At 39.0% G+C, this 21,911-nt stretch overlaps 1 protein-coding gene across 36 annotated transcripts in view; it reads right to left on the bottom strand.

Moving 5' to 3' along the window:
* The window catches only part of LOC135501220 (potassium channel subfamily T member 1-like), a 100,763-nt gene that overhangs the window by 32,628 nt on the left and 46,224 nt on the right, over positions 1 to 21,911 (bottom strand). For 31 of the 36 annotated variants that reach the window (XM_064793177.1, XM_064793197.1, XM_064793204.1 and 28 more), the window contains 5 exons: positions 4,737 to 4,816; positions 3,754 to 3,853; positions 1,958 to 2,047; positions 1,563 to 1,671; positions 988 to 1,062 (listed from right to left, as the gene is read on the bottom strand). In XM_064793177.1, coding sequence (XP_064649247.1) covers positions 988 to 1,062; positions 1,563 to 1,671; positions 1,958 to 2,047; positions 3,754 to 3,853; positions 4,737 to 4,816 — 454 coding nt within the window. Of the gene's footprint in view, positions 1 to 987; positions 1,063 to 1,562; positions 1,672 to 1,957; positions 2,048 to 3,753; positions 3,854 to 4,736; positions 4,817 to 5,778; positions 6,475 to 7,278; positions 7,394 to 8,435; positions 8,740 to 9,847; positions 10,145 to 19,742; positions 20,174 to 21,911 lie in introns of those variants that run through there. The other 5 variants (XM_064793200.1, XM_064793199.1, XM_064793208.1 and 2 more) reach the window with 5 other exon arrangements.

The following is a 21,911-nucleotide window of genomic DNA, read 5'->3' as shown; positions in this document are numbered from 1 at the left end:
ACCTGCAACCTTTAATCATATTTCTGTGTGACAGAAATTGCTTGTTTGCAGTTATAATTGCAGATGCCATCAAAATTGAATTAGAATTGGAAATCGCACGGCCTGGGATCAAGCAAAATCAACATGCAATCATGTTTGCATGTGAAAAATTGCCTGTCTGTGGTGATAATCGCAGGTGCGTGTGACAAGATTGCAATCAGCAAAGTCAAAACTAAGCGATTATTGGTTTTACTCCACGACAAGAGATCTTCTTGTTGCATATCACAACGATTCTAATCATAGTCACTGTTGAGTGACAAAAAACGCCTGTTTATTAGTGTGCAGTGCTCTGATCGATTCAAACGTAGAGCAGGTCACATACTCAATATTAAATTTCCAGCTAATGTCAACTAATGCCAGCTATTTCCAATAAATGACAGCCCTGACATTCCTCGTTGCATGCTGAATTTGTAATTTCCAGCTAATGTCAACTAATGCCAGCTATTTCCAATAAATGACAGCCCTGACATTGGTAATCAGCTGGAAGGCCTGGGTCAAGATTTTTCCACCTAATTCCAGCTCTGGAAATTTAAAGGTTCCAGCTAATGCCAGGTTATGCCAGCTTTTTCCAGAGCTGGCATTTTCTGGCACTGCCATTTACCAAAATACCGCCAAACTCCAGCCCTGACATTTTCTGGAATTTCCAGCTAATTCCAGCCTCCTGGCAAGGAAAAATAGTTTGGAATTAGGTGGAAATTGCCGGCTTTTGCCGACAATTTCCAGTCGAATTTCGCAGGGGTCCTTTGGAGATGCACTAAGATGTACTCTTGAAATGAAATGTATTTTCATTGCTGAGCTAATTACTGACCTCTAAAAAATGTGTTTTGAATCGAAAGTCTTTGGATTTATTATTCAACCTGGCCCGGGGCTGGGTGGTTCAGGATGGTTCAAGGACAGGGAGCAGGGTACTGGGAACGTTGGGGGAGGGGATGAATTCTTTAAACTTACAGTTGATATAAAAGGTACTGTGTTTATTAATTCCAGGATGAATGATGGGGCAAGGATTAGCTGGAGGATGTTGCCCTGGATATAGAAATTGATAGATTGATTGAATAACAGAAAATACATTGACTATTTATACAAGTAGTATGGCTTTCTTCAAAAAAATTAGCATGATAAGATATTTTCATAATCAAAATTTATTTACAACTTTTTGTTAGAGGCCAGTGGCGTAGAGCTGTATAATGTGGTCTCATGCAACAGCTAGTTTCTTGCAGAATTATTTTAGGATCATGCCTTCGAAAACCCTCCAAGGAATAGAAACTGAATTCTAATTAATTTTATACCATATCAATTCATCTGACTCTCAAATTGCACAAGGATTGAATTTATGTGTTTTTAAGTTATCATGTTAAATGAAATTGTGCACAGATACTGAGAAAAATATGCATTTGCTGATGAATTTTTCTGGCCTGCCAGAAATTGTGTTGAATCAGGAAAATTGGAAGCAATTATTGATGTGATATCAATACTGCAGTGAATCCCAAATTGGGTTGGTAAATGCGTGGGGGGGGGGAACTTACTTTGTAGCCAAGGTATGTGACGAGCATTGTTTCTGTTAAACTGATCACAGCTACTGTCACTTGTGTCACCCAAAGCCAGTAGCTTCGATTTACATAACCTATCGCCACCCTAGAAAAAATAAAACAAAAAGTGCATCACAGAACATGTAGATTACCGGAATAACTTTATACCAAAGGGGAGTGGAAGACTTTTTGAATATAGAGTGGATTGGTGTAGCAATTGGGATCAGTAGATCTGTCACTTAAAAAAATATATTTATTTCAGCCTATTAGTACTTTCCCTCAGTATGGGCCACCTTTCCAAACTAAAATGTATGTTTAGATCACCATGGAATTTATATCACGGTGTGAAAATCACAGAAACAAGAAATTTTTAGGAAAAACCCATTCCTTACCATTCTATCACCGGATTTTTCCTGAAATCTTCCACGGATTGAAATCTCTCCTCCGCCGTAACGTTGAGGCATGGTCCACAACTTGACGTGCTATAAAAGGGGATTACTATCAAATATAGATCAAGCTTGATCGTCTACATTAGTTGATATTAGCAAGAATTGATAAAGACTATGCATATAGGCCATGCCAAAAAGTCTTTTCTTTTAGTCTGCATACATGTTATATACTTTGAGGACTAATGGTATAGCAAGGGCCGGCAGGTGACAAATACTTTTACAGCCTTTTCACATGACAATCGCTGGAAAGCTCTCGATAATCACTTGCTACTGGTACGTTTTTGTCAATTTTGATTGGCCTCTGAATACATTGGACACAAAGTTCATGATTTGTAAATCACGGCCATAAATGTACCAGTTTGCAAGATACTAAGAAGGCGTGATCTATTTCTGAAAATTTTCACAGGCAGAATATCCATGGCAATAAACTATATATACCAGTAAAACTAGCTAAATTAGTACATTACAAAACGGTAACAATTGAAACATGCAACTTTTATTTGAAATTCTTTAAACAAATACACAGCCAAATAGAAATAGCATCACTCCCACTACAGAACTGAAATATTGATAGAAATCAGACAGGCATCGAGAGTGGTAGAATTTCAACTTCAAAATCTAAAATAACTTAAATCTGAGTAAAATTAATACATGCTGGCATTTTTCCTGGCTGATTCAACGTTTTGTGGCAAAAACAAGACTGCATGCAATTTAAACTAATCTGACACCTAATAGGTGGTGTAGTGCTAAAATTCCTATTTAGTCAATTTATACCTACCAAAAGTCTGACCTGCCCGGGTAAAGTATGAAAGACATAAAATTCCATAGAAGTCGGATTCACAGGCTAGCATGACTAGCTTAAGCCTTTGGTGTCTCCTTGTACCTTTCCTTGTACCTTTCCCAACATTCCCAACAGGGAAAGGTAATGAAATGAGTTTGCGCAACTGAAAAACCATCAAAACCTAACGTGCAGACGGACATGCAAAGTATAGTAAGTGAATTAAATAAAAAGTATATTCATGCCAACAAAAAATATATCAATACCATGATGCTAAGCCACACCAAAGGACTAGCAGGCGCTGACATGTTTAGAAAAATAACAGTGCTGTGGCAACTTACAAGCAGTTGCAAAAATGTACGACATGAAGAAAGGTTCCCTAATAAAGAGTACATCAAGATTTTGATACTAAACCACACCAATAAACAAAAGGGAAACATTTGAAAACATGCCACTGTAGCAGTTTCTGAATGAAATGAAAAGGGTACCAACGTAAAGGTATAACCTAAATGAAATGGTCAAGGGACCATGTGCTCACGTCGGGTAATGTAATACATGTCATTTGCAGTGGATATGGGTAGAACAGTTTCATGAAGCGGTTGGAATTTTGAGCTGATTTTTGCATGCAGCATATGAACGACATCAACAACTACATTGGCAGTGTTTTATTGGTTCTGACATGTCTAGATATCAATTATAACAATATATCATTTTGTGTCATTTTTGGATGGATTTTCAAGGCAAACACGAGCGATACTAAGATGTTGAAAATTAGTGAACGTAATGATAGATACATGAAATGGTCAAAGTGACGAAACGTGCTCCGCTAACGGATGGCGACGGACGACGACGATGGATGCTGACGGACGACGGACGCCACAGAATCATATAAGCTCCCCAGAGGTGAGCTAAAAACCACACCAAAGAAACAACAGGCAAATATTTGGAAATTTGATAATACCATGGTGGTTTTTCGCTTGGGTTGTCGAGGCACACACGCACCACGTACAGAATGCATGTTAATAATTTGATCACTAGGTTAAAGATACGGATGCGAAGACCTGAAAGAGGATAGCGAAGACTGTTGTTTAATCATTTATTACTGATGAGAACAAATAAGACACTTCCATTTCATAACAAGCCTCTTCTTGGAACACTTCTTTGAGGCCAGGAATCATGCAGTTTCGTCACTGAGATGAAAGTTTGCACAAGCCTTCACAATACCAAAGTTGATTTCTCCAATGTTTATGAGGTAATCATTACTGCTTCGATGCTTTGATGCTTTTTTCTGCATTAGCTAGAACAATGGATTGCTTCTCTCTGAGCCAAGTGACGATATTGTTTTTTTCCATATAAGTTACGAACATGTTTATTTCTCTATGTTCCAAGCAAAAATCGTATATATAGGCAAACTGCATGAAAATCTATGAAGAAACGGTGGCTTTTACTCATGCTTTTGGTGAATCATCCTTCAATACAAGTAGGTCCTAATATTGTACTTCTCAGTAGGCATTACTGGTTAAGCCGGAAATGAATTGTCAATGCCACAACGAGCCATGTAATTGACCATTAACTACATTTTAGGATATCCGATCACTGAGATATCAATATCTATCAGACTTGGCCAGCCATAGTGATTTTCATTGTCGACAGAGTGTGCATTAGCTTTGTGAATTGAACAGCAAATCATCAAGTCTGATATACGAGACAAAACCACTCCATAAGTGGAAGTGCCAATTACTGGCATCTGATGCACAAGACGTAACAAAATGAAACCATCTATTTCGTTAGGATAAAATACACGTTCAGTACACAGCGGGTTATGAAATGCTACTTGTGATACCTGTTCAGCAAATGTATTTGTAAGGAATGAATGAAACCCCTCAGAGTTATTTACAGTTATTATAAAAAATTGAACAAGTTTTTACATGAATTAAATCTTACTTGATCTCTGATTCTTTATGAAATACAACTGCAATCTCTCTTTGAACGACCGCTCATTCGTAAAGAACTCAACTCGTACTCTGAAAAATATAAACATTGAAATCCTAAGTAAATGTGACAAGTATGATTTTTGAGGGTATGAAGATGGAGCTGGGGGAAGCTTGCACCACCGCAGATCAATGCATTTTATATTGGATTCCATGGCCCCAATCAGCTTAACATGTGTTGATTTCAAAAACCTGAATCTGAAAAATGAGTCAAAGAAAGGATGAGCCTAAAATTAGTTGAAAAACAATGTTTCAGGTATGTGATAATTCACCCCATCCGCAAGAGATGGACAGATTTTATGTCAATATATTATCATTTCATGGATGCTACATGAATTCCAGAATCATTATCATGAATTGTTGGCCCCAGAGAGCAAAACAGACCAACAAACTGAACAGTCTACCTTTCCCATTAGCATTTCCTCGTCATCCCATAGTGTTTCAACAGAGATTAATAATTCACCTCACATCACTGCCGTTTATCTGCCATGATTATTCTGACTAAAAAAATGGGCCAGTGTCAGATTGCCAACAGCGGACTGTGAAATGATGCCACAGTAAAGAAACTCTATGCAGAATCACCATGGTTATCCAAAGCCTATCGTTTTTCGATTACAATGTGGGAAATATCTTGCCGAAAAAAAAAGGATTTAGAGTCAATGTATAAAAGTATGTCAACAACATAATCCCAATTTCGCTACCATCCCAAAGAAAGCGTTTTCTGTATCTTTATGCACAATGATGACTTCATTCAACATGCAATCATCATCACCCAAACAAATCAGCCTCCTTTTGCTGTGAACATTCCTGTTAGACCGTGCAACTGACGACTTTCGATGCTTAAATGAACAAGTCAGTATCTCAACTGCTACCTCAGATATTGCCCTGTAAGCATGGGTTGGTGTCAAAATGTATACTATGCATACAGAAGACATGATCTTTTGGCAGGAGATATATTGTCCCATCACCAGACTCTCCAAATAGGACCTGTGTACCTTTTCTCATTAGCCCACTCTTCCTCCTCCTCTTCAGGGTGCATCCTTTATGGCCAAAATGACATCACTCATCATAGGTCAAGGTCCTATCCAATGTCTGGATATCAAGGTCATATCAAATTGATATAAAAGATGCAAAGGTCAATGTCTTACTCTAAACGAGGGTAGGTTTAAATCAAAATTTAAAGGTCATATCCAAGTGAAAACAAATTAGACACCAAAGGTAAGGTGGCAATTTAAACAAAGCAAAGACAAGAAAAAAAAACTTCCGTGAATTTGGTTCATCTTGTATTCCTCGTATTCATGTATGTAACACTAATTTCGCTCATCCTGGATATGCGAAAACATAGAAATTCAACACAAGGATTAATCCATTGTGAATAAGGACAGCAAAACCATGAGGCAAGACCACCTGCACCATTTTACTACTCCTACACCACCAGCATTGTTTTGAGCCAACCTGCATGTAACTGCTGCATCCATGTATACCATTATAACGGTGACCGTCATCAAAACTGCATTGAAAACAATGAAATGGACACTTGTGGTTTAGAAAGTACACAACATCCATTCACATCGACGTCCCTGGATTGTTTGCATCATATGGGGTCTGCAATATCGTTGCATCCAACATTGATATGTTACAGAATATTGATATCCACGCACAGTTACAATATCAGTCAGCAACAAACTATACTTTGATGGGACGATATTCTGTTATGAATTTTAAGAGAGGTGTGATAAACATGGTTACTGTAACATGCACTCCACAGCTGTGCTCACTGCTTGAATGCATTTTGAGGACTTCTATTGGCTGACGGATCGATGATGTTATGTGAATTGGGACCATCTGATGACAATGCTGAAGCACTTTATGCAACATAACACATAATGAAAATGAAATGAAATGAATGTGGATAGGATGGATCATAGTGTTGACATTAGGGAGTGTAATTAGTAAATTAGAAAGAATGATGATAATGTAGTACATACTGTTGAAATACATGGGCAGGGTCTCTGTCAGAGACCGTCAACATGAAACCTGGTGGAAACACTGAAATCTGCTGACAAACATCCTTTTTTAGACAGCATTACCAACAAGAAAACAAGGACTCATTTTCAAACATATAGCAAACTTTGACCAAAATAACAAAGAAGGGCTCAGTTCATAGCACCTTTAAATTAATACAGTAACCCTGAAAAATATATAAATTAAGTTAGATAAGTCCATGATGAAATGGCTTGAAAAATTGCCCTTTTCTCTTGAGAAATGCCTGCAAAATAAGCAGTGGAAACAGCCAACTTGTTGGCAAAGTAATTGGAATACAGTCAACTACATGTAGTCAGTTGATGGCAAGACAAAGAGCCCTCTTGTTGAACATCTTAGATTTTGTTAGTGTAGCCGTGGTGGCATGGATGATCGATTAGTCAACTATCTTGTAAAATATACTGTAGCAAATCAGGAAAAATGCGCAGCTGTGAAATCAATTTTTGACTTACTTTGGAGGTGGTGGGATGTGCTCAAGACTCCCACTGATGGAATCGAAGCCACTACTCCTGTCTGCTGATAGGAAGGACCGGAGTGACCTCTCCCTCATTTATGCAACATAGGCGGCTAGAAAGGAAAGACCGGTTAATTGAATCATGGACATCTCAAGAGAGCTTGAGATGTCTGGTGTATCTATTGGTAACAGCAACCACTATTGCAATTTGACAGATCATCCAAAGTGTAAATTGTCCCCCATTTCTTCTTCATACGCTAATATAGCTGGTCAAAGATGATATCAGCTAATCTACTTGACACATCTACACATATGAAAAAACAGAGAGCTACAATACACACACACAAAAAAATGTCTAAACATGGACACCACCAAACAGATGAATAAATAAATAGATTGCTAGATTGATATCAGTGGTCACTACTTAATGCATGACAGCCCTTTGACAACATGGAAACCAGCTCATTATAAGATGAGCAGAGTATGCATCTAATGAAACAGGATGGTCGAATACCAAGTATGCTCAGCTTGGATGTCAATGCTATACCACCAACAAACCAATGAATGAAAAACAGACATCACTGTATAGATGAATAATAAATGGACTGATCTCATGAGTCATCACATGACAGCCATTTGGCGATTAACATTTTGAAATTGGAACTATCTGGGATCGACAGATAAAATATGATCAGCTTTTGTGATATGGTTGCTCTGATGTTAAATGCCACCCTCTCTGCTGACCAATATGATTTTAAGATACCAATGAATGGATGAATAAAATGATAAGTTTAGGAGACAGATATTGGAAAGTCACCTTTTGTGTCACAGGTGAGTCGGTACTAACACCGCAATTTTAAGTATAGCAAATCAACAGTAGTAAATCAATGAAAGAAGGGTTCATCAATACACAATTAGTGCCAAGCCAATGGGATTTATATCAGACCCTCTTGGATCATGCTTATCACCAATTTTGACATCCAAATGCCCCTCTTGCAACATCAAAATGAGAACTTTAATGTTCATCTTGCCCCATGGGTTTGACTAGACGCTCTTTCCGCAGTTAAATGGCCTGTCTGCTCATAAAATAATGTTACATCCAGGGTTAAATGGAAGTTAGTGATACATTTTTTGTTTTCTTCATCAAATATTTACCATTTCTCTCTCAATAAGGTCACCCTTGGGACTGACTCATACTGTGATCTGCTCACAGAGGCGAAGGAGCAATATCAACAACTCTTTCCTTTCCTAAGAAGCCCAAGGTCTTTATAGCCAACAACCTTGAAAATAATCCTGCAACAATTGAAAAAACAGGCTCAGACTCAGAGAAGCAGACGTTTATAGAGCCTGGGCACAATAATAATGCCATGCAGGGAGTAAGGCATAAGCCCTCACAGGGACGTGACGGTAATTTGATGAAGGTTACTCGAACTCCACAAGATGTGAGGTACTTAAAAATTGAATGAACTTTACTTCATTACACAGAGAAACATAGGAACAGATGGTGTAGAGCCTGGGTGCGAGAATGCCATGTACAGATGAGGATGGCCAGCCTTCGAGGGATGTGACAGGAATTTGATGAAGGTTAATCAAACTCAATGACCCCGGAGGTATACCTTAAATCAAATTTACTTAATTAGATAGACAGAGTTGTGTGGGTGAAAGTTGTGTGGGTAGATTTGGGCAATTCCATGGCTTTAGTCTTTGAAAGAGTTTTTTAACATATACAATCAACTTATATTGCACCTCATGATGAAGTAGGTTGACTACTATTCTTCTGTAAAAAAGTTTCTCAACTTATCCGGATTTTTTGACATCACAAAATGGTTCTGGTGTTAAGCTAAAGGGTCACCTGTCATAATGTTTACCAGCATGACAGTATCATTATATCCTTGATTATTGTATCTTATAGTCAGAATACAATAACAAATGAATTCACCCCTGAGGAACAGGTCTTGGTTGCCTAGCTACAAGCCCCAACAGGGTTTCTGTTGGTGATAGAAGGCTGATATTGGGTGTGATCTGACGGTCAAGTCACGAAAGGTATAGATTTCTTATCGTTTGGATCAACTTTAGGTAGCATGTGCCATGTACTATCTACAGAAGGGGCACAGATGAACTGAATCTAGTTAAAGTGAGACACAATGTACCTGGGTTCACAATTTTTCTACTTGTACCACTTGAGGTGATAGAAATTTGTGATCAGGATGCACCAGTCCTTTGTAACTGGCACGCTGATCGGACCGAAAACCTTACGAGTCTAGTTTCCACATTTGAGCAGTTTTAGGAATCTTAGCACTAAATCAGGTCTTCTACATACAGCAGAGATTTGATGCTTAGATCACAACGTTTGTGCGCAGAATACTTAAGAGGGCTGGGTTTTTTTAAATGTAAGGTGAAAGGCTGATTAAGTGTAAGGTCCTATTTGGGGTCAGGTACTATTTGCTGTAAACTGTCAAGTTAGGTGAATAGCAAAAGTGAAAAGGCATATCAGTTTCGCAGTAGAAAGGCAGCAGCATCTTTACTGGCTGGTTTCTCTTGGCCTGGACCAAAAAACAATTACTTACCTCTCAAAGGGTGGCAAAATTGGAAGGGTATTCCTTTTGCTACTTGCAGGAATCATTCCTTCTCCAGTAATTACAACACTATTTTAGTACTACCTCGCTTGCTATTCCTGCTTTGCTGCAATGCTCTCCACATAGAAATGTACAAGTAACATTCCAACAGGTTTTATGACCTAAGCTGTTGCCAGTACAATGAAGGCCTAGAGATTATTCTTGATGATGAGAAACATAGTATTCATTTACAAATGCAGCAGGTTTATTTAAGTATTTGTGAGACTGCAGGATGCAGAAATGCTGCAATCCATCCTAATTACCGTTCCTCAAGGTACAAAGGAAGAGTAGAGAATTTGTTGATCATCTCTTCAAACCATTCCGCAAGGTACAAAGGAAGGAAAGTGCTTTTGTTGAGCGTTTCTTCATACCATTCCCCCAGGTACATAGGAAGAGTAAAGTCTAGAATCAGTCCTGATGAGCCACTACTTATGTCAAACTGGTTGATTTCTCTGATCTACCATGGGATTCATAGCCACCATTAGCCTACTTCGTAATCCAATTTCTAACTGCATCAGATTGAAGAAGAGTATTCCATTGTATTATGAGAGCTAGTTGCTTAGATGACACATGCATCGATAAAATAGCATCCCGAAACTGGAATCTGATAGGTCCTTTAAGAGCCATTTAATAGGGTTTGCATTCATCAAGAATTCAGTATTTTGTTAGAGAGTCAGTTAAATGCTGAATAAGTTGTTATTGTGATAACGGAGGCTGAGGATAAACCATCAGAACCAAGTGGTTTAATCGAGAATCTTTGAGCCTGGGGGTATTTCTGAAGCAACATCAACAACAGTGGTTCTATGAAAGAAATTCCTTTTAATCACTACAATATCACAGCAGAAGATTATCCACCATGATAAAAGTCTCTTCCTTAGACATTGTAGCAAAGGATGTAATGCCAAAGTGATACAATGCTTGCGTTCAAAGAAACACCTCTTTTTGGTCACCCATCCTTCAAATAGCAAAATTTATTCTAAGTTAAAAGCACTCTGGCTTTGAATTCAGATTTGTATAGTTTCCTTAGAGAATTTTATCAACTAATGATCTAGCATTTCCCCAGCAACTATTTACTTGATTGATGGTTAGACTTTCCACCTGAGCACTGAATATTCATGATGGATGTTTGTTAATTGTGGTACTTACGTAAATTGATGCACCACTTGACACCTATAATCAGCTCTTTTCTCAAAAACTTTTGCATGAAACACTGCTAATAAGAACTTTTAACGAAATTACGGTAAACCACCAAGTTTGAGTCTGAGTATGTATTAGCTTTCAATCATCTGAATGCACTTATGTACAGCAATATTTTTCTTAAATTTTCCAAATAACGTAAACACATATTGAATAAATTTCTACATTGCTGTTGTCTAGACAGATATAATAACCACCACAGATATCAAGTTTCAGCAAAGTCTCATGAATGATATCTGCACTACAGCACTGTGCACAACCTCATAGCTATTTTCTTACCTGTAACAATGAGACATGAATGGTATACCCCTTTAAATTAATTGCACAGAATATGCAAAACTAATAAATTCAACCACTCCATCATTCTTTCCTCTGTTGGATGGACATTCAAGCTTGTACCTCAACCATGGGTGAGACACTTGAATATGATGTTGAACACTGTCCTCGGTGAAACCAGAAGAATTCCTCATGGCTTATCCATAATCAATTGGTATGCACTACCCCAACCACAACATCATTCACACACAGTATGCAGTTCAATTCCTAGGGCTGCTGACTGATATACCAATCTGAATAAATTGATGATGCTGATTCAGACACAACGCTACAGCTTCCAATTAAATGAGCAAATTTACACATACCTTCAATGAAGCGTAATGTATCTGCAAATCTCTGAATTAGGTGTTGGCAGTGATGGATGAAGAAGCTTCCTTAGATGTCGTCATTTAGCACTTTAGGGGACGAAGGGCGGGGATGAAGGGTGTTTGATTGGTGGTTGCATGTTTTGGATGAAGAACAGAAGAGCTTTATATGAGTTACACCAGGAATTAAGAACCTGGCGTGTTTTTCTACCCCGGTACTCGACACCTTCCAGATATTTGGCCACAACCTAAACTTTGGTAGCAGACAAGGAATTAAGTCAACAGTCGAATGAAAAGAAGCCGATCCGCAAACTTTGAGCTTTTCAAATGTTTTACGGTTTACAAACGCCACATTGTGCTTGATCATGTTGATGTGTAAGTACCTTTTTCTTTTGATATACTCGACGAAAACTGACTATCCTTCTTTGGTAAGCAATCAACATTATATAGGTAAGCATATATTCTGTTGTCATGGCAAAGATTGGTCCATTAGCTTAAACAATAACAGTATCATAGGTGCCATTTCCTGTGAGAAAAACAAAAAAATTCTACGTGGACAAACCCTGCATTAATTAACAGGTGCTGGGTGACTTTTTTTGCTTATGATCCAATATCTCCGGATTGCCAGACACTCATGAGCATTATGCAAGAAAAAGATGACACCATATCATTAACTTGACATTTTGCAATCAGTGGTAAGGCGATTTGTAATAACATGTCTGCGCCATTGATTATTGAAGAAGCTTCTTCCGATTGATGCATGGTCAACAGTATTGCTCAGTGAGTTTAATCTCTGTAACTTTCTGTTGAGTGATGGGTTATACTGGAAGAAGCTCATGACATCTAAAGGCTAAGCTGAGTTGGACTCGACTCGAATAAATCAATCATTCTTTGCCAATAATATTGGTCTCTGTCATGAATGGAGGAATTCCAGAGGTATTTGCCATCCTTGGAGACATGGACATCCTTCCCGCATTTCAGATGTCGGTGACACTTCTTCCAAGCGGGTATCTGGTAAGCCACCCTAAATGCTATTGGCTACTGTGTGAGAACTTCCTTGAAGTTAAGGATTGAAAGAGGTTAATGGTTTTCTGTGGGACTCTGTGATGGGTTGAGAGTATCAAGGGACTGCTGCTCCAATCTGGCTGAATTTCATCTCAATATGCCAGGCCCCATGGCCGATAATACCCCATATCTGAAGAAATTGAGAAATCTAGCCATGGCTTAGTGATGATAGAACAGTCACTGGAGCTTATAATCGCACATCAATAGTCATTAAACACTGCCAATCAGTAGCTCATCAAGTAATCTATAATCAATGGAAATCACGAGGAGGTCGCAAAAGTCAATAAGAGCACGTTAGGATGGCTTTCCAGATCACTAACAAATGGCAGAAACAAAGACCGAGCATTGATCTCGTAATAACCTCAGCTGTAAAAGCAGCATGCGGCAAATGGTCCCTCGCACTACATTTTGTATCCTGCAGCTTTGGACGTTGTGAAGGGCATGCAGCTGAACTATCTTAACTGTATCTCTCAAGAGTGGTGCCCTGATTACCACCAGGGGTTTGAAGAGCTGGTGTTGCAGACCGCTTCTATCTTACGTATGATATGTTTAAGTGAATTCAGACTCTGTTACATGGGATTATCTCTAATTCATGCACGGCTAGGAGACAAACATTACAGTCATGTCACTTTCATCAGTTGGTGGCAAGGAGCCCACTGCCAGTTATGCTGACCACTTTGTCATATTGCCAGGAGAATGGCCTGTATCCAAGTTAAGACCAGTCAATATATTCCATCAGACCCTAGCATGTATTTGATCCTAGCAATTACCGTACCAAGATCAAACCTATCGATTCTGAGTTGCTGAATATCATACGAGGGTCCGTGCTTCGATATAGGATGCAGCAATATCACTGCAGTCTGATATTTTGTGATATGGGGCAAAATTTGGCTTCTTAATTTGTGACAGGTTGCCGCATAGTATATACAATCATTCCTTTACTGAGACAGTAATAAGATATAAATATTGCCATTGGACAATATAGACCAGATAGCTAGCTATCATGTCCCAGGGCCCTGCTATAATCAGCCTCAGGCAACATGGCTATGTATCTTGTTCTAAGATAAGTTCAGATTACTGGTCCGTGATGATAGTACCATAGGCAATGTCTGTGTCATCACCATTAATAGTGATCTCAGAGATTACCATAAAGGTACTTGTGATGGGCCAAGAAATGTCTGTAACATGTTGAGAAACAGGCTAGCCCAAGCTTGCCAAACGAGATATGATCAAATTTATCTTGGAATTAGAAGCTTAGTACAAGACCCTTGATCAGACATGTTCTGGTCTCATGGAAACATCACTATCAAACCTTGCATGCCGAGAGCAGGGAAAGAGAAGGATCCCGGTTTCATCTCTAATAGAAATTATTCATTTTTGCAGAAACCAGCCATCCTGCAGAATTTGTGTTGTGTTATCCCTTGGCTCTTTTGTCACAATATGCTTATTCTCGGGCTATCAACATGCTGACATCAAGTGTGGAGTCCCTGCTGCCCTTCTCTGATTATCGATCACAAGAACACAGCCTTATCACAACAGCATCGATTGCCAATATCATCTGTGACAGGCTGTGATATCAAAGCTGTGTGCTGAATGTGGAATGATGAATCCTGGCTACAGATGGACAATGAAAACTTTGTAGATACAGGTCGGCATTGTGTGCAAGGTGGTAAATCATACTTATCCGAAGTTCAGCAGATGCAGCCTTTGCTTTACTCTCAGGTGAATGATCTTTGATCAAAATCACATCATGCACAGGTCAGGTAAGAAATGTCAGAAACTAATACAGGATGCTGACTAGGAGAGCAAAGAACTATTGTTGGGCATTGGAAAAGGCACGAATATCTAATAGAAATGGTGAAATGAATGATTGTTTGTGACAGTTGCTGCTCTAAATTTCCGAAGCAGAGGCTGTACTATCCATCCTGTGTGCAACTCTCTCCAACTCTTCCTGATCATAGCCTACACTCATCTGCTTACAATGATGCAGAAACTATGATAGCAAGACCCTGCCACTCCAAGCATGAGCAAGGCTTTGACAAATTCCACCCATCTACTATCGTCCCAAAAGAGATAATCTCAACACTTTCATTAATGATGATGGGATCTTACAAACGTTCCAATTAACTTGCTGATTCTAACAGTACATTCTACTAGAAAATACACAGGAATGACAACATAATTTGGTGGAATGCTCAACATTATCTATGTGGACTCAGTCGCAAAATAACAATTCAAGCCGCTTTTCTTTGCATACTGAATGAGTGTAGCTGGAACTTCTTTTAAATCCATAACTACTATCGCGTGCTCAGATGCCAATGAAATATTTAGCTAATGGGGTGACTGAACTAATGCTTGGCTTAAAGTGGTTTGAGAATAACAAATGTTTCTAAACAATGACTTGCAGTTCTTGTTTTTAATTATTCATCATATTTTTTTGGAGGTTTTATTTACCATCATTAACTCTGAGGCTTGCACTCACCATAATAACCAAATAAACGCAATAACTTTGGCTCAGACTCAGTGTTGATTACTGCTTTTTCACTACTCATTCCTTTTCTAGACTTGTTGAATTGTATGACGTTGATGAATCCACTGAGGATGTACTGGAAAACATAGCTTCAGCCACATAGTTTAGCCATCTAAACCCGGTCGGGAAGAAATACGCAGACGGAAATTCAAAGTTTACATAAGTAGCAATTCCCTCCACTGTGTCCACAACAGTGAGAAACCACTGCTTCCATAGCCATCCTTACAATGGCTTCACATCATCGGCTTCCATTGTTGATAATATTGCCAATATTCATGCATGAATGAGACCACATCCCCAGTTTCTGATGAGAGCAAATGAACTGAGAAATCGCAAGTATGGGGTATACTGGATTTTATGGCTTTAGTCACGTAGAACTTGTTGCTTCGTGGATTTGCCTTGCTAATGAGGTTAAGAATTCGGTTGACTTCTCCGTTGGGTGGGGTGCAACATGATGGTTCAAGCCTTCAAAAGTGTGAGGTATAGTACAGTATAGGATATACTGTACGTGACGCGACGTCTTCGTAAATGTTGTTCCCAATCAAGTGCATGAATCTATAGAGATAAACCAGAACATCAGAAGAATACTTGGCAAAAACATCTCATCTGTGGAACCCAAACGTACTGTCATGCCAATGGGATTACCGGCCAAACATGTCAAGAGATAAAAGATACCAATCAGTACACGAAACAGGGGGAAGCAATCACGCTTGGAGATACACGGTGTAGGATCAAAAGATTGAGCGCTCGATTAACTGTGGCAGATTTGGAGGGTGGCGCATGAGGCACGCGCCGCCCAACCTTTTCGTCAATGACCAACGATTTTCAGGGCGCCTATCCACAAGAAGTATAATTCAAGGCCTTAGCTGCCAGCCAAAAATACTTATTTGGCACTTACACTTATAAAGATCACTCCCTGAGTCCATGTACTGCACCCCACCCTTTCCAAAATTTCTGGATCTACCATTGATTATCACTCCCAAGGGGTATATCATTTTTCCCATCAAAATTTTCAGTAGATGAGCAACTAGCTAGTTGATGGTTCGCAATTAATCACTGGAACAAGATAAACGCAAATATTTTATGATCGCCAAATGCTTTGATTACCTACCAGGTCTGCCGAGTACTGAAATATGCAACCTTGCAGGGTCTGACGGTGGCAGACACCTTGACCATAACCCTTCTCTAGTGCTCCCCAAAGGTAATACCATCAGTGTATGTTCAAGTAACAACTCGGGTAAATGAGAGCCACTGCTACAAGCCTTACTACAAGCTATACTCTCACAACTTGCGAGAGTGTCCCCTCAAGACATCCTAAAGAGATTTACTGAGCTGCCTGACGATAATTAATTTTCGAGTGGTACAGCTGCTGGTGTGACAATGTTGGTCAATCTGAGAAGGCCATCTTTGATGATTTAATGTGGTTGTGTTCAGGGATCATTGGTAGTGGTTGTAGATCACACTGGGAGAATTCTAATTTAAGATGTTGGGCCTGTGCCAATTAGCTGCCTGAAACGGGATTCAGCAGACTACATGCGCAAGGACAATACTTTGTGTAAGGCACCTCAAGTAAAGAAATTTACAACACTGATGCCTGCAGCATTTATGGATGTAGCTGTCAACAGATCTTGTAGATAGAATATTAAGTACTTGCTAAATATACATGCTTCATTTTTTAAACAGTTCTCGATAGAAGACACAAAGACACGAAAACAAAAAAGGTTACTTTCCTGCATCTTCTCCCAAGTCTATTGCGAGCCTGGTTGTGACAGGAGCTTGAACTATTAGAGAGCTGGGCCAGGCAGCATTCTGCTATGAAACTCCCTGAGAAGCAGTTGTGCTTAGGATTCTGCCTGTGGCTCAAATTAAAGAAACCAAAGCAAAGAAATAGTTGGATGACTACGTGTTGATCATCCTTCTCCATATCAAGGAACAGCATGGCAACAAAAAACAAACAAATCCCACTTGCTCTTTGGTCCATACATACTGTTTTAGCAGTTCATTCACAGCCCTGGGAAATAACTGGGCTCCAATATTATCTCCAAATGATAAAAGACATTAGTAGATTGACCAACATAAGAAAGAAGTCAAACAGTCGGTCGATTGTTCTTTTCCTCAAGCATCAAAGGGATACTCTGGCAAATGAAGACTTGTTTTGCTAGAGAACAGAAGCAGAAGTCTGGGGAATAGTCATACTTCAGGATATTACATGGGGCTCAATGATGCCAGAGACGAATAACAATGTTGATAGTTGAAAACTGCCTTGCTTGATAGCCAGAGTAGTTTTTGTCCAGCTGATTGACAGGAGGCTAGAGAACTCTCGACTTTCTGAAAGAAGGATCGATAATGGCGATGCATTAACCCTCCCCCCCCCCATCAACAAGTCTACCTACAATTTCATGAAGTGGCTCTCAAGTTCAAGGTCAAGATAAGATGCAAGGTAAGTCCTTAGGAGAGCAAAATGGAAAAGTCTCAAAAACCCCTTCAGTTCTCCTGTTTGAAAGCATGTTTGAACACTTATGGTCATGGTATCACACCAGACACAGTCCCATAAAGAGCTGACATCACAAGTCAAAGTAATGAGCACAAGTAAGACTGATCCAAAGTGATATTCACTGGGGATGTCCCCAGATCAATATCCATTAAGTTAAAGACGTTAAATGGAATTGCTTTGCCATGGATAAGCTGTAACACTGGCACGATCAGTGCTGGAAAATATGCTCAGAGTTGACTCTCCTTACATGGAGAATAAGACACAGACACATCTAGTAATTTTGGCAAAATCGTAGAAGACAACATATTCCTTAAAGGGCTGGATGCCTGCTAGTTTCAATATCATACGTATGCTGTTTCCCACACATTGCAAATCAGGGGAATGTCCCTGAGGCAATTAGCCCCTTTCAGTGTTGACAGATGGATGGGATGAAGATCTATATGTTTTGAGTCAATGATCAAATGGTGCAACTTATAAATTATTCATCAGTTGAGCTATATATGGTTTGGTAAATGACATTATGGAATGAACAGCAATTTTTGATACATCATATAATACCATTCCAGACAACTACATGCACTTTATAGGGGTACGCCCATGACATGAGATTATCAAACTAATATGGAATACATATTCAGTGTTCACTAATTGGTTGACAGGACGGTGACTAACCGTAACTTTTCAACCTCATCCTCAGCATGCCCAGAGTCAACAAGATAATATAACTGACCTTGAGAATGATAAATGCCAAAACCAACAATTTACCATGTCCAATAGATAATTTATGATAGCCGATTGCTAACTGTTACATGCTGTATGTAAGCTAAGGCTATTTGATAACACAGTAAGAGTGTCTTGTTAGCAGCACAGAGTTCTTGTTGACACTGCGAGCAGCTATGAATACACCATTAACATCCCTATTTTCCTTTCAACATTCAATGACACCACTGCTATTTTATAGAATTGGTTCTTAGTTGGTGGTGACTTTGATGCCTGAATGACTTATGAAACAAGACGTTCAAGTAGACTTATGCCTTCCCACGATTTGCTGCGTACCATGAATAACTCGTTCTGTTCTGTGGACCCAAGAGACAACTACATATTATTAGTTTGAATACCATATCCTATTCAACTGAGCCATAGCTAACTGTTATCATACGGAATCAGATGGCTGGGATAGCCCGTAAAGTAGCAGACCATAGTTTAACAGCCATTCATATACAAGATTCTGCTGCTGACGCTGCCATGAATATTATCATTGTCATAGATATTTTGCTGCTATTGTCAATGCTATTATCCCTGGGGTTATTTCTCATTAGGTGGTGGTGTTGAGGCATGGTTGCCAATAGAGCTTCAGCTAATCTTCTTGCTGAAAAAAGGCATTTCCACAATCTGCAGTGCACCATAAAAAACAATTGGGAATTGCTCCATGGATACCTCACCTCAACAAGCTTAGCTAATTGCTACAAAAGGCCGAGGTATTAACAAATAAAATTGTTTGGGACATGTAATAAATGTTTCACCTATACGTAGCTATAGTAACTGCAATACATATTTAGCAACACCTAGCTACAAAATACGCAATACGGCCCAGCTAAGGAAAGCCTCTGGACTTAACACAACCTTTAAAAGCTACTGTCATTCTGATACTGCCCAAAGCTGACCACACAAGCAAAACAGTCATGTAATCACATGAACCTGCATCTAACTAGCAAGATATCTTAGAAGAAACCTAACTGATGATGATTATGTAACCAGGGCCTGTTGCTTAAAACAACTTTAGTCACAAACTAGGCATTTATTCAACTTCGCTTATCTCTTATAGTTTACGTGAAGTTAAAGTTTATGCAAAGTTAGTGACCACCTTGTTTTGAAAAACTGAGCCCTGGTCCCATGATACTCCCTTGATATACAACTTACGACACTGGAAGACCTAAAAACCCCAATCTTTTTTGGTCAAAAATACTTCAACGGTCGCGTAATCCAAATGCGTTCTAATCCTTTTGAAGCAACAAGACAGTGTGGTGACATCAATACAGTGGATAGAATCAGATATTCACACTGCCAATCGTACAGTTACAAGACTGCAGCTGATGACAAATAGATCCAAGAAAATGCCACAAGGTACTCTGCAGTTTTGGGATGTCACCAGTTGTTCATTATCCAATAACAAGTAAGATTAGACCAAGTGCAACAGCTAGATCAACTAGCACGCTAGGACATCCTGCAGTGTACTGGACAGATGCAAATCAATTAATAAAGCTTCTCCGATCCACGTGTAATGTATGGACGTTTTCTCAATGATCCTAACAGCAAGACTCCAAGCAACGATCCTGATGACAGCCCCGGCGTATCGCATAATCCAGCAATCTAATGCTACTTGATTGGCTGTGGGATGGGGAATGTAAGGGGTGTTGGAAATGATATTGCTTTTTGTTAATACTCTATGTCCCACCCTCATGACGAAGTGCAAATTATATCACGCCCAAAGGCCAGGGCATGGATTGATATTATGTTCCGAAAATATTATTAACAGACATTACCGATGTAATGAGTGAAAAAGAACGATACAAATAAGTATATACACATACGGGTGGTTTTCAGATTATTACACATATAATATCTGTGATATGTTATACAAGCTGTAGCATTGAGTGCAAACTGGTTAATTTATCATATCATCCCAACAGGATGTCCCCATTCTTTAAAAACTGGGTTTTAACTTGCTGAGTGGGAACTATCAAGAAACCCTTATGAAAATACAGTGCTTTCAAACTGTTCAACAACAAGGTTAAAACCTATAGGCAGGTTAAATAAGGGATTGGTGACCTTAATGAAATATTTTTCCCTTAACTTCTAATCAATGATGGAGGTCAGTAGGTACATAGAAACAGCCTTTGAAAATATAATAGCAGTGTCGAGGCTCTCTTCCACTTTTTGAGCAAGAATCATGCACAAAACCTGACTGCAGGCATGCATTCACTCAGGCATTAACCTACGTTCTGCTCCAACATCCTAAGGATAATTAAGTTGCCTCTATCATGCAATTCGCTGCAGTACGATCAATAAAAGAAAATCAAATAACTCCATTACACGGACTGCCGCTATTTTTCTGATCAAAGAACTAATGTTAAGACCATTACCAGAAACATTCCAGTTGTGTGGTGTGCACATCAGTCATGTGGACCCTTTGGCATGATAGACGACTTTGAAGTTGTTGGTGTTATCAGGGTATAATTGTACTTTGTAGTATCATGGCATCTGCGTGTGATGGAATTGTACCAATGTGGATTGGTTCTTGATTCAAACACACCTCGATCAAAATGCTCTATATTAAACTGACTGTCAGAGGACAAATTCCCATGAAGAGGTAATGTGTTACCTGCTATGGACTATCGTCACATTCTAACTTGAACACAGGCATGCAATACTACCCCAGGACTGAAGACCAAGAGCTCAAATCTTTTGCTAGTCATCCATGAACTGAAATCCAACGGGCATCCTTTGGCAGGCTGGTCAAATGCATCTACAATTTATAAAATCTTTTTCGAATGCATTTCTATCAAAATCACAACATTCTGGCATAGCATCATGAATAAATAACAGTATCATGATAGCATGCACCTGTTGTTGGGACAATTCTATCAACATTGTCTAAGATGGATGATGTAGCAAAGTTTATTATGGATTCACTTATCAGAAACCAACCACCTGGTTGGCTCTCTGGATAGCCACTACCGCAAAAAAAACAGATAACTAAACCCTGTAACGCAAAATAGATAATCAATGTTCAAACCATCGAATTAGTTTTCCATTTTGGCACTTTTTCTGAATTCTATCAGCCAAGGAAAAAATATCAGAGAGTGAATTTAAAAACGTTTCCCAGCACGGTAATTATGAATTTATAGATCTTGCATTGGCAACTTCACTTATCACAGAGATATCTAAAATGATATTGATTGCTGAGCAATTATACGATATCTATTATCTGCCTCAATTTATCAATCAATTTTCTATTTGGTTTTTCAATCTGAACACCTTTTCTAAATCAGAATAGAAAAGAAAACACATCATCAGTGAGTATAGTAT

This window comes from Lineus longissimus, chromosome 17 (genome assembly GCF_910592395.1).
Source record: "Lineus longissimus chromosome 17, tnLinLong1.2, whole genome shotgun sequence".
NCBI lineage: Eukaryota > Metazoa > Nemertea > Pilidiophora > Heteronemertea > Lineidae > Lineus > Lineus longissimus.
This window is presented reverse-complemented; position numbering and strand designations above follow the sequence as displayed.